The sequence below is a fragment of the Tiliqua scincoides genome, chromosome 3 (genome assembly GCF_035046505.1).
Source record: "Tiliqua scincoides isolate rTilSci1 chromosome 3, rTilSci1.hap2, whole genome shotgun sequence".
Taxonomy (NCBI): Eukaryota; Metazoa; Chordata; class Lepidosauria; order Squamata; family Scincidae; genus Tiliqua; species Tiliqua scincoides.
In genome coordinates this window covers 51,124,144-51,139,866 of record NC_089823.1, presented here as the reverse complement: position 1 = coordinate 51,139,866, position 15,723 = coordinate 51,124,144, and the positions used below count along the sequence as shown (strand labels likewise).

General features: G+C 39.1%; 1 protein-coding gene across 3 annotated transcripts in view; it reads left to right on the top strand.

Annotated features, from left to right (window-relative positions):
* ROBO2 (roundabout guidance receptor 2) overlaps positions 1 to 15,424 on the top strand; it is a 606,994-nt gene extending 591,570 nt beyond the window's left edge. Inside the window, exons 26-28 of one of the 3 annotated variants that reach the window (XM_066622392.1) lie at positions 4,757 to 5,002; positions 10,580 to 10,780; positions 13,384 to 15,424. In XM_066622392.1, coding sequence (XP_066478489.1) covers positions 4,757 to 5,002; positions 10,580 to 10,780; positions 13,384 to 13,385 — 449 coding nt within the window. In that variant the 3' untranslated portion in view covers positions 13,386 to 15,424. The remainder of the gene's footprint in view (positions 1 to 4,756; positions 5,003 to 10,579; positions 10,781 to 13,383) is intronic. The other 2 variants (XM_066622390.1, XM_066622391.1) reach the window with 2 other exon arrangements.
* The last annotated feature ends 299 nt before the right edge of the window (positions 15,425 to 15,723 follow it).

The following is a 15,723-nucleotide window of genomic DNA, read 5'->3' as shown; positions in this document are numbered from 1 at the left end:
CCCCATTGACTATAATGGGCCTTACTTCTGAGTAGACATGCATAGGGTTGGGCTCTGAGGCTGCCCACACTTTCCTAGGAGTAAGCCCCATTGACTAATGGGACTTACTTCCGAGTAGACATGCCTAGGACTAGTCGGCTGGCAACCGATGTAGGAGGCAGAGACACTGATGGGAGGAGCTGAGCTGGCAGGATGAGTCCCTCTGAGGCCTGCCCCCCTCCACCCTCCTCTCACCTGCTTGCTGCTCATGGCTGCGCGGCAGCTGCTGGTCCCTACGCTGAGTATAATGGAAAGGGGGGTGAAATTGGCACGGGGTGGGCAAGCGGGATCTACGACGTCCCGCTGGCCCACTGCGGGACTGTCCTAGGAACAGCTATGTTAAGGGAAGTCCCATTGCCCCACAACCGTTTCTGACTCATAAAGCGCCGTGATTGGCTCACCCTGCCCTGCCTTCCTCAACCCAGAGCCGAATCTCAACTGCTCTGAGCCAACGCCCACCCGAGGGCTCTGATTGGCTGAGAGGAAATGGGCGTGTTCATGAGAAGCACCGCCCTCCATGGAATTGTGAGTACCTCGTAGGGAGAGCATTGCAGGGCAGATCACGTGCCTCTTCTCTCTCCTTGTAGTCCTGCCTGGTCTTGATTGCTGCAGACAGTAGATTGTAGTCCCATCTAAAAGGTGCTGGAACGCCGTTCCAGTGCGTTCTATTAGAAAAAAAGCCCTGAGAATATTTACGTCAGAAAGAAATGCTGATTTGCTGAAAGTCAAATCCCTTGATGCAAGAGTCACCATTCTTGGTTTAAGAAGGACACACTTATGTAAATAAAGGTGGAAGTTGATGGACATTGAAAACGGGTATAATAAATTGTTTTTTGGCAACCCACAAGACAATTTCTGTAGTGCCTATTTTAAGACAATTACACAAATACTGCTTATGTCTATATCTTTTCTTGACAGAAATATATTTCACAAGAAATACCTTCAATACATTTCACACTAGGGATTTTCAAACCAAATTAAATTTCAATGAATTGTATAAACAATTTCCAGTCTTGAATCTTCAAAATGCTGCATCTTTTATGGAGCTTCCCATAAAAAACAATCTGAAGATTTCTGCCTTGTAATTTATAACTCAATATTTTCATATTTTTACACTCGCTAATTTGTTGTTTCAATAACAAAGTGATATGCTATGTAAGAAAATTGTGCGTCTCATTGTTATCTCATATTTCCAACATCAGCTTTGCTTATCGTAATCAGTGTAGGTGAGAAAAAAAAATGCAAGACCAAGTTTACTCATGTCATGTTACTCATAGTGTGGCATTATGTGTCACCCTTCTCAGAACAGTTTTCACTCATAAAGAAAGAATTCTTTATCCACAGCCTCTTCCCAAGAACATTTTTTGCAGTTAAGTTACTACCCTTACATGGTATTGGTAAAACATTATTATTATTATTATTATTATTATTATTATTATTATTATTATTATTATTATTATTATTATTATTATGCAAAAATTAAATAACTAATGACTCCCTATCCCAAAAGTGCTCACAATCTAAAAAGATGCAAAAGAACACTAGCAAATAGCCACTAGAAAAAATACTGCTTGGGAGAGGAGGGCCAATTACTCTCTCCCTGCTAAATAAAAGAGGAGCACCAGCTTGAAAAAGTGCCTCTTACCGAGTTAGCAGGATAAGGTTAGTAACATTAAGCTCTTTTAACGAAACTGATGTCCTCAGTCACTGTGAGTACCATAATCTCTCACATTGTTCAATGTTCTCCTTAATCCAAGGTGAGGCAAATGGAAACACATTTAGACTGTTGAGGCTTTCACTGTCATGCAATCTCAGAATCTATAGCTCCTGAATTTCAGAGTTGAAAGAAAAGCCATCACTCTCCAATATTATATTATTGTACTAATTGGCTTGCAAATTTCTCCTTCCGGAACTGTGCTGTCATTAGATGCAGCTTCTGATGACTTGGCTGGCTTCCAACCAAAGCAAACGGCTGCCAGCTCAATCTAGGTGTTCCAGACAAATATGTTTTTACAGAATGTTTGAAATTTCATGGGGGCAGAGCCTCACTGGGACAGAACAACAAAAGGAAGCCATAAGATACACAGTTATGCCTATATCTTATTGTTTGTATTCATTCAGATCTCTTATCCAGGGAAGTAATAAATGTTATCATTACCTGTATGCAAATTATCTTTGCCCAGCAATTTAGATCTCAATTTAGCTCCTTCATTCTTGCCTATCTGCATAGACCAAGTTAAAAAAGCTATTCATTTTCTACCAGATATGCTTAGATTTACCAAGATGAAAAAAGAAAGTAGTTAAACAATTATTTTCAATGCACTGAAACACCATTGTTAATTTTGTTAATTCTGTTCCATCGAAAATATCTGATTTTGTCAGCTGAGGCATTAACAGGCATCAGAAACAAAAATGGAGGTTATTATGCATTTCTTTGGAATTCAGTGTGAAGAACATCAAGAATGGCTGTTTTCCTAAACTATAGCTTATCCAGTGAAACCAAGATTACTATCAGAGAGGTATCCCCCACAAACATGAGTAAGAGCTCTGTGATTAAGATGTGTTTGCTTATGGTACACTATTGCACAATAAGAGAGGGCCAATTCACACACAGCTAGATACATCATCTGATTTCTGTACACTTGATGACTGAAAGTCTTAAATAAACCATAGGTGGTGCCTTGGTATCCGTGAGGGATCCATTGTTGGACCCACCCCCTGTGGATACAAAAAACCACGGATAATGAATCTGCTGTTTCGGCACTTTTAAACCCTCCGAAGGAGACCAGAGCTGTGCTCTGAGGGAGGGGGGAATCAGGAGTCCTGAGAGAGGTAAGTAAAAATATTTTTCTCTTACCTCTCTGGAGGCCTCCTGATAGCCTATGGGTCTCCTTGCACTTACGCCAGCTTCATAGCTGATGTAAGTTCAAGGAGAAAAAAGGGAAGGGGCCAGATGAAGGAGACAGGATAGGATTCTGGTACACCTTGGTGTCACTGGGATTCACCCCTTCTCCCTGACTTGCCCCCAAACTCCCTCTTCCCTCACAACCCCTATCACCACTGACTTACCGGGAGCGGCAGAGTTGAGGGTCTGTGGCTGAGTGCTTCAATGCTGCTACCACTTTGTTGCAGTGGCTCAGACTGGCCCAACAGCAGTGCAATCTTTGCGCCATATCTGGGAGTAAGTCCAGTTTAATTCAATGGGACTTACTTCTGACTAGACATGCATAGGCTTGTGCTACAAGAGAAAAAGAATTTTTAAAAAATTGCTTCTAAAAACACAGTATATGAGAATAAATCTGGTGATATATTCATCATGAAAATGAACAGCAAACTAAACATCAAAGTATTACGAAATGATACAATTTATGTAATGAGAAAACCAAACATGAAAATTGTTATAATATGCTTTGATTCACACTTGTAGTTTCTTCTTATGATGCAATACTCAAAGGACGCAATCCTAACCAACTTTCCAGCACTGACATAGCTGTGCAGTATGCTGCGCATCCTGCAGTGGGGAGACAGTCAGGGGGCCTCCTCAAGGTAAGGGCATGTTTTTTACCTTACCTTGGGGCTGCATTGCAGCTAGGTCAGTGCTGGAAAGTTGGTTAGGATTGCGCCTAAAGAGAGTCAGGAGGGATTTCCTGGTCAAAAAAAGCAGTTGGCAAGCACATTTGAACAAGTCTTTTTCAAGTACTGCTTATGGAAAAAAGAAAAACAAAAAGACAAAATGCAGTATTTCACATGAACAAGAGCCAGGACTACAAAAACTGTATTTCTGAGAAGAGGATTCTGTTATTTTATTTATTTAAAAAAGTTATGCCACTTTTCCATGACTCAAATGATGAGTTGTTTGTACTAATCTTGCATGTGTGTTTTGAAACAGCATGGCCAGAGTGCTGGAATGCAAATGAGACATCTAAAAAACTTTGAATTACTAATATTCCTTCACCATTGCAAAGTCCAAAAATATATAAAAGACAACACTAAGGATTTTTTTTTTAGCTTCAAGCTAAAAACAAACAAACCCAATGGCTGAGATATTTAAGTGCTCTATGTCAGAGTAAAATTATCTTACTTTCTTGGAAGATCAAATACGAATATTTTCACATACTAAAAAATATTTTGTTAGTGTAAGTTATTTTTTAATTTGTTGAACAGGTATTGTGACACAAAGCTGAGTTTAGCTCTCTTCTGTGAAATCTTTCAGGGTTGGTTTTGTGGCAATCTGAACCGCTTCAAAAATCCAGTGAAAAATTTGAATGCATATTGACTGCATTCTAGATAAAACTTCAGTACGAAGCTATCTTTATTGACTGGGTGGAATAGTTTCATCAAAAATATGACCTATGTTTTTATATTATGGAAATATATATTAAACTGAGATGTCATCAGAATTTGAAACTACTTGTACCAAGGGAAAAACGTAGATTTGCAGACCCCAGGTTGGAACAAAACCTAAACCAACTGAAACCATAAGTATGGTTTGTTACTAACCTTGCCAGTTTAGTGCAGGCCAACCAAAATTATATTTCTGCTTTGGAACAGGCTATTAGTTACAAGGAAAGACATCTGGTAGTGATCTAAAACCAGTGAAATATGTAGGGTAATTATATTTCTGAATAACAAGTCTTTTAAACCTTTCCTTTTTTTGCGCTACATCCTCAAAAAATAACGTTGTCACTGAAATTCTGAGTCTATTCACATTTTTTAGATCTTCCACCACCACCAGACCCACCCCCTGGTCAGGGTTTAAGGCAGCAGATAGGCCCTGGCCAACGTGGAGGTTCGACAGAGAGAAAAGGAAGCTCTCTAGAACGACCGCATACATCCAGCGTAGATGAAACAAAGAGCAATTTGGATCGTCAAGCTAGGACGTCACTAGAGTGGCAGCGGCAAACCCAGGAATGGATAAGCTCCACAGAACTTCAAGGCCAGCAAAAACAAGCATTTGGATCAGGTGTGTGACTGCACCTCTCAAAGCAGCTTAGGCAGTTTCCTCAATATATTATCTTATAAGATCCCCAAGGTGGTGAAGGTCAAGGCTTACATTAGAACAGTCAAAGGATTGCTATTATTGGTTGACCTTCAGTGTTTGCTCCTGCAATGGTGAAGCTTTTGAATACACCTAAAACTACTAAAATTCTGAATGCGTGCCTGTGGGAGTTAATAATACTATTATATGCAGCAGGGGAGAAATGTACTTGACATCTTATTTCTTTGTGAGAAATACATAAATATGGAACACACATAGGTTGTGATTTTTGTTTTTATTCACAGGAATGGAATTTTTGCATGCATTCAGCACACCAAGTATCCTTAATTCACATCTCTGTTAACAGCATCTCATAATTTTTCACTTTTAAGTTCAGAAACAAACTAGTTTGATCTTTTGATTTTTCACTTGAAAAACTCAGAGCTTTATTTATAAGTTGATCCCATTCATATAATGAAAAAATTACAGAATGTTAGGTTTATCTACAGATGCTTTTCAAGCTTTCAGGAGTATCATTTGTTAGCTTGATTTCCAGAGGTGGTAATTTTGAATTCAGGCCCTCTACTCCAAATATATTGGTGGAGTGTCTTCTGTACCCATTGCCTCATTGCCAAAGAAAGACTCAAAGAAATATTGAAAAAGAACATTCATATAGAACAAAAGCATGAGCACTGCTTTGTTTTGCCTTGCAAAATCTTACTGGCATGCCCCCAAAAAGCTTAATGATTGCCCATTAATAAGAGTGAGAATAGTTGAATCACATTTTAAGAAAAGCAATTAAACTATTACTTGAAAATTACCACTTTAAAGATTTGCTGTTTTTTAAAATGTCATGAGATATGAAATGTGATTGGGTTTAACAGTATGGAGAATGGCTATATTATTGCTTTTATTTAAATGACATGGTTATTGGACTTAAGTACATACACTAAAAGTATTCGTGAATTAGTATTCATTCATTCTGTTTATTCTGAATTGTAGACTATGAAGACTATTTCTTGTCTAGGAAATACTAATTAATGGTTTTTAAGGACTGCCATTTATCTGCTTATTCTCTGTAAACACAGGCATGTGGGAACACTGGAAGCTACAATCAATATTTCTAATAGGCTACAGAAAAAGGGTTGAAGGTGTCATCTTGGAAACCCATTACCACAAACATGATTTCAGTCACGTCCCATAAAAGTCATGTTGCCAATCTGGAAGTAGGCTGTAGTTGCCATATTAGAATGCAAGATGGTGGTCATGAATTTCTGGTTTGGTCAATATTTGTCCCTACTTGGGTTAGAACATTAAGATCGCAATCCCTTGCACTGGCCTGGGTCACAAATGTGCCATAAAACATGTTTGTGCCTCCTCTGAAGTCAGCTGGGCGTGGCACTGATCCACGGAGGCTGCATCCAGCCTCTACACTGACCAAGACTGGTGAGTCTGCGCCAGCAGAGCTTGGTCAGCGCAGGGGGTCTGGAAGTGTGTGGGGAGGCAGGGAAGGAGGTGTTTCAGGGCAGGGGAAGGGCAGGGAAGGAGGTGGGCAGGGCCATGGGAGGGGTGCGGGAGGCAAGGCCAGGATCTGGCACTTATGCCAGATCCTTTCCCGGTTCCTGGGCATCCCAGGGCAGTCCCACCTCTGTGCCACCTCTTTATATGGTGCAGATCCAAGTAGCCTTATTGGGACTGCTGTGGCTCTCTCCCGGGTAAGGGGTAAGCCTCAAATTTGCACTGGATACAGCACAAGGCAGCCAGTCTACCTGTTCTAGCGCAAGTTAGGACTGCACTATAACTGTAAATCCAACATTATATAAAACAATATGAGTAACTCGGGCTGCGATCCTAACCACACTTTCCTGAGAGTAAGCCCCATTGAACAAAATAGGACTCACTTTTGAGTAGCCCTAGTTAGGATTGTGCCCTCATTTGTGCAATTTCCATAACTATAGCCATATGCTGAACTAAATGGACAATTTAGAGTCCTTTTCAAATACACAAAATAGTTGCTGAATTGCTATATCAACTTTATTCATCTTCACATTCCAATAGGCCGCTTGCAAGAGACTTGCCATTAAGCAAATGTTACAATGGTGGCAACATAAGAGTTTAGAGAAATACAGACAGTTTGATTCAGCCAGTATCTATGTTATTTTGCATCATTTGTACTGGGTAGGTTTGTCATTGCTAAACAGAAGTGCTAAAAATGCATGAATAAATAAGCCTCTCATTCTGTGTAGGACAGTCGATGTCATGCCAGTTTCCTTCATGATGCATAGGAGAGTAGTGACTGCTTTCACACAGTTCATCTGGCAGTTGAATATACCTTATCTGAGTGTTACTGGACAAGCAAGGGCATTCATGGATGCATTCTTGGAGGGTCATTTCCTGTGTGGTATTCCAGGGTAGGGGTATTTTTCCATAGCAGTTGTATGGAACACTATGTGATGACCAATGATGGGAAAGTCTAGTCTGGTTGTGCATTGCATTCTGGTATGGCAATGTTTTCCTAGTTGTCATCTGAGCTTATAACCAGTATCCATGGAAGGTATTCTCCCCCTACGTCCTAAATAACTGTAGTGTTCTATATTTCATTCATGTTACTATCTGTAGTATAAACAAATCGTTTCAGTTATTGTTATGGGTCATTGCAACCAGAATGAATTCATTATATTCATCAAGGTTGGGTTTTTTTTTTTGTTTGGTTTTTTTCCTTTTTATTTTAAACCAATGCTTCCTACAAACGCAACTGGTTTTGATAGGCTATTTGAAATACTACTATATGTGCTGTACAAAACAACTAGGAACAACAGGAGGCCAGTGCGTCATCCCTATGATGGACCTCCTCCCATGTAGTGGGTGGGGCAATGCCCCAGGCAGTAGGCATGGTGATGTACCATTGCCCTGCTGGTTTTTTGGCTACAACGTTTGATCGAATACAAATATTTCAATGCATTCTTGTTTCATTACATTCTGAATGAAATTATACATCAATTGATATATAACTTGATGGTATTGTTCAAAAATACCAAGATTTAAAAATTTTTGGCAAGTAGTGGTGTCACCCCCCCCCCCCGTGTGGGGGGGTGTGGCCTGCTCCCTCTCCTAGCAATGCCACTGTTTCTGGGCATAATTCAAGCTGATGGCTGCTACTTTTAAAGCTCTAAATAGCTTCAGGTCAAGATAATAAGACCTGTCTTTTTCTATATGAATCTACCATCCATTAAGAACTGAGATCTTTTCCACGTTCTACTTCCTTTTGAAGTTCAATTGGCAGCATCACGTGAAAGAGCATTCTCTTAGTGGCCCCTGCAGTGTCTTGCCTTCTAGTGTGCATCTGTCTTCTCCTTTTTATCAAAGGCGGAAGTCTCTTTGCAGGCATTTTCTGAATTGTGAATTCTGATACACTCTTTGATGGATGTTTTTGGTTTGTTTATTGGTTATAGCTTGGCTTTTGTGAACCCCCCCCCCCCGAGTCCTTGAGGAGATGATACTAACTTTTTAAATATACAATTGTACACATTGTTTGATGCAAAACCAGCATCAACCAGTCATTTGATGCCACATTCTCCTTACAGGAAAAGGGCGAATATCTTCTTGTGCAATCTACACATGAATGACAGATTTATGCTTTAATTGCACCTGCATTCAGGATGGTCACATGCCCTAGCAGGCATTTGGCAATACAACACTCCATTCTGCTCTCCCAGTTTGTGTGTTGCAGTGGCTGCAATGAATGAAAATGCTTGATTTTGTCTATTCTTATTTGAATGTGTCTGACATAATATGCATGTGCTACAATGAGCTGCTGAATTTGACTGCTGCTGTTGGTATGATTGCCCTTTCATTTTTCACATTGCATGCTTATCTTAGCAATCTTTCAATATGCATGTAAAGGAAATGGAGTAACTGAGGCTTTTGGATTGTGTAGCACAGGATCAACATAGCATGTCAAGAATCCTGCCACAAGTAGTGTAAAATTCAGCAGCTATCATACTTAAGGACAGGAATTTACTTGTAAAAGTAGAGTTTTTCCCCCCATGCAGAATATGTCCAATGAAGTAATTTCCCGTGTGCTTGATATCCTTGGAAATAACCCCAGGAAGCTAATTAAATTAGCAGATTCTATAGTTCTTTATCTTAAAATTGATTGAGATAATGTTACCATAATTTAAATGAAAAAAGGAAGAAGCATTTCTGCAAGCTTAAAGCAAACTATAATCTTGGTCTTATTGTTCTGCAAATTGTATATGTATCTACTTAATTAAGCAATCTATAACTCATCATGTTTTTTCCATAATGAATCCAGATTCTTATAATTAATACATACCTATTTATAAATTTAGATGAAAACATGATTATACTGAGATTTAAATATGCACACACATGCTGCTTTCCTACTAAATCTACCTTAGCTTCTTGATTTCAGTAGGAGACAAAGTATAAATATGTCTCTAGCCTATCCTGCATAGCACCAAAAGCTAAGAAACTGCATAGCACCAAAAGACACAATACGTACCAATATATGCATCAATGTAGCATATGTTTTCTTCTAAAGCATTCAGCCATTTGAGTTACCTAGTAAACCTGATTTTGCTAAGGGACACTAAAGACCAAAACTCACATTGAATTGCCATCTTAGCTAGGATTTAAAAGAAATTTTAAAAAAGCAAATTTTAAAAAAACAAAAAGGTGAAACATTTTAGATTCCTAAACAAAAAGAATTTTCAGAATGCATTTTCTAACTTCATGGCTAAGTTTTAATAATAAAAACGGCAACGTTTCACAATTTTACTAAAATTCTGCAGTGAAATCCCTTTGTAAGTTTTCTATATCTGCCCACATTCAATGGGGAAAGTTTATGTCCATAATTTGAACAAAGCACTAATTCCTATAGCATACTTGTAAAACTGCAAGCATCGCTACATATTCTTGGCAACCCTGGGAAACACTAAGACAAGAGTCAAACATGTGAAGATGAACAAAATTCCTATGGCCTAACTATAATCCTGCCTTGGTTCACATGTTGGAGTGCTAGCATGTATCCTGTGGTAATCATCACATCCATCCAGTACAGAACAAACCAGGTAGCCACTAGAAAAGACACTGCTGGGGTGAGGAGGGCCAGTTACTCTCCCCCTGCTAAATAAAAGAGGAGCACCCACTTGAAAAAGTGCCTCTTACTCAGTTAGCAGTATACTTACTATGTAGTAAGGTTCAGTACCTTTCCCATTCAGGGCTTCACTGCTAACTCCCTTTTCAAGAGAAAGAATCAACTACCTGGTTTTTAGACTTCTGGGAATGGAAATATTTTAGACTGAATGTATATAACACACGTGTGGTATGATAGTATTCTTACAATGTTGTTGCCTATTGAGTGAGTTAGGCAGTTCCAAGCATCTTTGTATAACATCTTACAAAATCATTATTTTCATTAACCAGAAATACTGTTTAATGTTGTTGTTTTCCCCCTTGCCTCCACAAAGCTACATATCTTTGCACATTTGTAAAAAAATAAAAAAAATATTTCCCTGTTCCTCCTCTTTGTGTTTCCAGAAGAGGCACTGGTGCCATATAGCAAGCCTAGCTTCCCATCCCCAGGTGGTCACAGCTCTTCAGGTACTGCATCTTCTAAAGGATCAACTGGACCCAGGAAAGGCGAGGTCTTGAGAGGAGGTCACCAACGGAATGCCGGTGATCTACTTGATGTAGGATATATTGGAACAAACAGTCAAGGACAGTTTTCTGGTGAATTATGTAAGCCTCTTTTGAGATGAAGTATAAAATGCTAACAAAAAATGGACATTTCTACAGTTTAGGAATTGCACTTACCTTTTGCTTCCTACAGGGTATGTTCAGAGAGCCATTAGGTACATGGCTTTTAATGAGTACCATGCTGCTGTTTATTGGACACAAACTTAAGTACTTACAACACTCAGCATATGTAGCATATTTTCATGTACACCAACATGTAAAGTTCAGGAGTAATGCTACAAGGCTTAGTTTTCTTTGGAAGAGAGAGCATCCAACTTGCAATGTATTTTGCAATATCTGTCTATTTACAAATATAGAAGCAGAGCACTTTGAGAGCAAACAGCTTCTCCAGCCAGACAGCATGACCACTCTAATTTCCTATCAGTTCCATAGGACAGCAACAACATTACCTGCAAAGTGGTTCAGTGTTCAACTAATTGATAAAGGGTGAAATCCTACTATCAGTTAGGCCAGCGCAAGTTCCTTGCGCCCACCCAGGAGAGTCACAAATGTGCTGTAAAGCATTTTTTTGCCTCATGAGTTGGCTGGGCTGGTGCAGGGACACTTACTGCATCCAGCCTCCGTACCAACGCGAGGAGGGAAGGTTGCAGGGGTCTGGGAAGGGCAGGGAGGAGGCTGGAGGGAGGCGTTCTGAGGTGGGGGAGGGTGGGCAGGCGGCATTCCGGGGGCGGGTGAGCAGGAGGCGGGGCTGGGACCAACAGTTATGCTGGATCCCAACCTCATTTCCTGAGCAGTGGAATGGCTCCAAGTCACTACACTCTCCTTGAACTTGTATCACCTCCTAAGGCGGCACAGGTCCAAGGAGACCCATTGGGGCTGTGGTGGCTTACCTGCAGGTAAGGAGAAGAGGTTCCCCTTGCCTCTAGCTAAGCCAGTTTTGGCCCCAATCTTGCGCTGGATACAGCACAGGCCTCCTGGCCTGCCTGTTCAGTGGAAGATAGGGTGCACTGAAAATCTTTTTCTGTATCTGCCCATATTCAAAATGCAAAAAATTTCTCTTCACTCTCTCTCCATTCCTTTCCAACATTGTTAAATAAATTATATTCCAAAAACAGATGCCATTGAGAAACATCAAGCATTTTTTCAGTCAAGCCCTTGGGCAAGCATCAAATTTGTCAGCCAAACTCAAAACTATATGCCAGGGTTATCTATGCTTTAGTTATCTTTTGGGGAGCTTTCTCCTTATTTTATTGAAGGAGAGTGGAGAGAGTTTACAGCGGTAATGGACTACCAACAATGTAGAAGCTACTGTTCCCTTACCACTTAGATGTTTCCTATAGTGTTATTCTTCTTTAAATTAGGTCACATTTACTCCACGTATTCCATTCCACTCCTTCGCAAACTTTGTGCAAAAGAAAACCTTGCATTTAATTGCCAGTTTTGTAAAATACATAAATATACCACTTAGCCACCATGCACGTGTCAACACAAATCTATTTCGTATGCAGAAAATGATGTTTCCTAAGAAAAACCACAGACCATCTCATGGAATTAAAACTCATCTGCTTGAAAATACTGGTGACTTCTAAGGTGGCCAATAAGCTTCTTTTAAAAGTGTGACACACTTGTGTTCAAGTGTGGGGCATTTGAGTGGGAGATAGCAACAACCTCTCTTCAATGCAGCATAGCATCCCTTCCAGTGGGTGGTTGCTGGTGACTCCCTTTATAGTGTGAGCAAGGAACGATCTTCGCACTATTACATGAACTGCTTTGAAACATTTTTGTTGAAGAGCAGTATGTAAATATTCTTAATAGTACATGGACACAGAATATCTTCTTCCCACATTGTACAACCTGTATCTATCTCTGAAATACCCTTCAAGGTTTCAGCATATCACATAGACCTTTGATTGAGACAGTAAACCCTGTGTCTGGACTCTGCTACCTCAGCAGTCACGTGTGACCTCACAGAACAAGGCTCTTCCATACAAAAAATACAAAAAATAAATCTCCACATAAAAAGTTGATAGGGAAAAGGCAAGGTTGGAACCTTTCTCTGTGATACCAGTTGTCTATGTGCAGAAGATTTTTTTTAAAAGAATTATATAATGAATGAGAAGGATACTGAGAAATTTCACTTCCCATCTACAGTATCAAGTGCTGCAGCCCAGACATACCTCAGACTACAGTATAGTGGAATATTGGTGGGAATATTTCAACAAAGCAATGTCAGCGGGCCACTTGCAATTACATTCAGATTTCTCTGCTTAAAAAAACAAGCACAACAGAAGTCTTAAAATTTTGCTTCTGCCTTTTCTGGTGCTTCCAGAATGCTGCTTTCCAAGGAAACTAGTTCTACGAGTATGTTAGAGCAAGTCCCTAGTTCTACTCTGAGAAATTTCCAGGTTTGATAATGCAGTCACAGGGGAAATAGCTGAAAAGCACATTTGTGTTCCTAGTATGCATTGCAAAAAGATACTGTCATACTAGAACTGACTTTAGTCCAAAAGCTGTTCACCTTTACCAAAGTTATCACACAAACCAAATTTTAATGTAACGGTCTTTTTATTCAATGTGTCGTGCATACGAGTTAACAAGAAGACTTTTTAAAATACATTTAATGTTTTCACTCTTTGTTTTAACAGAGTAGTTGAACAGAGACATCTCGAGCTGCTCTCAAGGGCCATCAAGGTCTGAACTCATGGAAGTGATGACACTTAAAACAGTGCAATGAACAATTTTCTTTATTTATGTACTTACTTAAAAGAACTGTAAATGCAATGTAAAGACACACACAGCCACACATATCCCACAGATACTCTACCTGTGTTCTTCTCTTTACTACACCTTCCACCTTAATCTATTTCTTATCAAGCATATATAAAAGGAAAAAAAATCACCATCCAGGATGAAATGGATTTCTCTTGTATATAATTTCTTTTTATTGCATTGCTATGCAATCTCACCTTCTTTTTAGCTATGTTCATATTATTGTCTGTTCTTATTGGTCTGTTGTACTATATGTGAATTAATAGGCTGTGGTGCCATATAATAACTTTTAATTGTGTAACTTTTTATGTTTAAAGTTTGCACTGCAATTTTTTTGTTGGTGATAAGCACAAAACTCTTACTCCTCGTGACATGAAGAAGAAAAAAAGACTGAATGTGAAAGGAGTCTATGTACTGTAAGCTATGTTGGAATATGCTGGATGTAATGAATTATGTTAGTTGGTTTTCCATTTGGGTGTAGAATTAGGATGACTGGCAAAACTGATGTTAGCGAAGGCTTATTGGGGCATCAGAGATGGAATCCTATCAGAAATAAGCAGAAAGTTGCTTTTACCATTTAAAAAAGGGGTCAAATGATGGAAGTGTGAGTTTCAAGACCAGACAAGAATCATGAAAGCCTCCTCTCGTCTTCTTATGATCAATTTTCATTTGTTCAACACAGCTGAACTCTCTACAAAGGAAAGACGTTAAGGTGTTTCACTAAAGCTGTTTGTGTTTTTTTTTTCCAAATATAGTACAGTTTTAATGAATGAATGACTGATTTGCTCTCCCCTCTAGGAAACATAAAACCATATGAGCTAGAATACCTAGCAAGATTTAAAGATGCAATTTATGATTGAGATATCCAAGCTGCTTCCAAAAATTTAGACTATCAATTCATCTTTCCAATACATGTACAGTACAATGGAAGGTGTAGAGCTGCATCACTTGAAATTCACAACATTGTTTTTATGCAGTCTAGACATATTTTGTGTTGTATTATCTGAAATAAACTGAAACCCAATTAATTTGTACTTAATTAAACCTTGAGTTAAAATGTTTGAAAAGGAAAGCAATGCTAAATTTATGCTAAGTTTGAAGTTAATATGTCTCTTGGCAATGCAGTACATTACCGGTAACTGGATAGAAACAAGGGGAAAAAACAACATCTTTGACCTATTTTTGATGAGTAAATTTCAAGCCTCTTATGAAAACATGATGCATGTTTATACACTTTTTGAATAAACCAAACTCTCTGTAAGTGGACATTAACAAAAGCATCCTGTCTCATCATTAGTTCTCATTACTTTCTCCAGCTTTTCTACAGTATTTTTAGATCTGTTAAAAATACTGTAGATGTATATCAAATGCATTAAATATTTTGTTTAAAGTTTACATCACAAAGCTTATTTCATTCAACCGCATCATTTAATTCCAAGCCTGCATTTAAAACACATCTTAAGTACAGTCAGTCCATGTTGTTTTATTCTTTGCCTTGGCACTCACACTGCTGTTAAGTGAAGTACACTTTTTGAACAAGCACATACCTTTGCTAAGTATGTGTTGCTTTTTTATTACGTTATATGGGGACTGTTGCTAAGATAGAATACTATCATTGCCAATTGTAAGGCAGCACTGCAAGTATCAAATTTATCACATTTTCTTAAGATCAGGGCATTGGCAAACCAAAAAAAAAAGGAAAATTTATTTTTTGAGTGTATGTGACCAAGGAATTTATGTACTTTTCCTGCTTATTAAAATGCTGGATATAGTTAAAGCCATTATTTTGTAAATGTACAGAAAAATTCAACAAATGTATAAAGTGGGCTTTTTTTCTTGACTTTCTTGATGTGCAGCTAAGCACCACGTTCCAGCAATAGTAACCTGTGTGTGCACAGTCCTGGGAAAAGTGACACAGGATGATTCTGCGAAGGGGAGAGAAATCTGCCTGAGCACCTCACACAGCTGGGTCTGTGTTGGAGCACAGTCTTGGTGCCCTTTCATAAACAGATTTGGAGAGGCTTCTGACAGAACACCAATAAGCTGTTAGGCAGAAACGGGTCATGCAGTCTGAATGCCCCTTTCTTTCTTACTGTATTGATCATCCAATGAGGGAATTTCCTTTATGCTGAAGCCCTCACAGCAGTGATTGGGTTGGAATAGAGGATATTCTTTCCTGGGCTGCCTAAGGGCCCTCTTTTCTCAGCCCCCTTCTC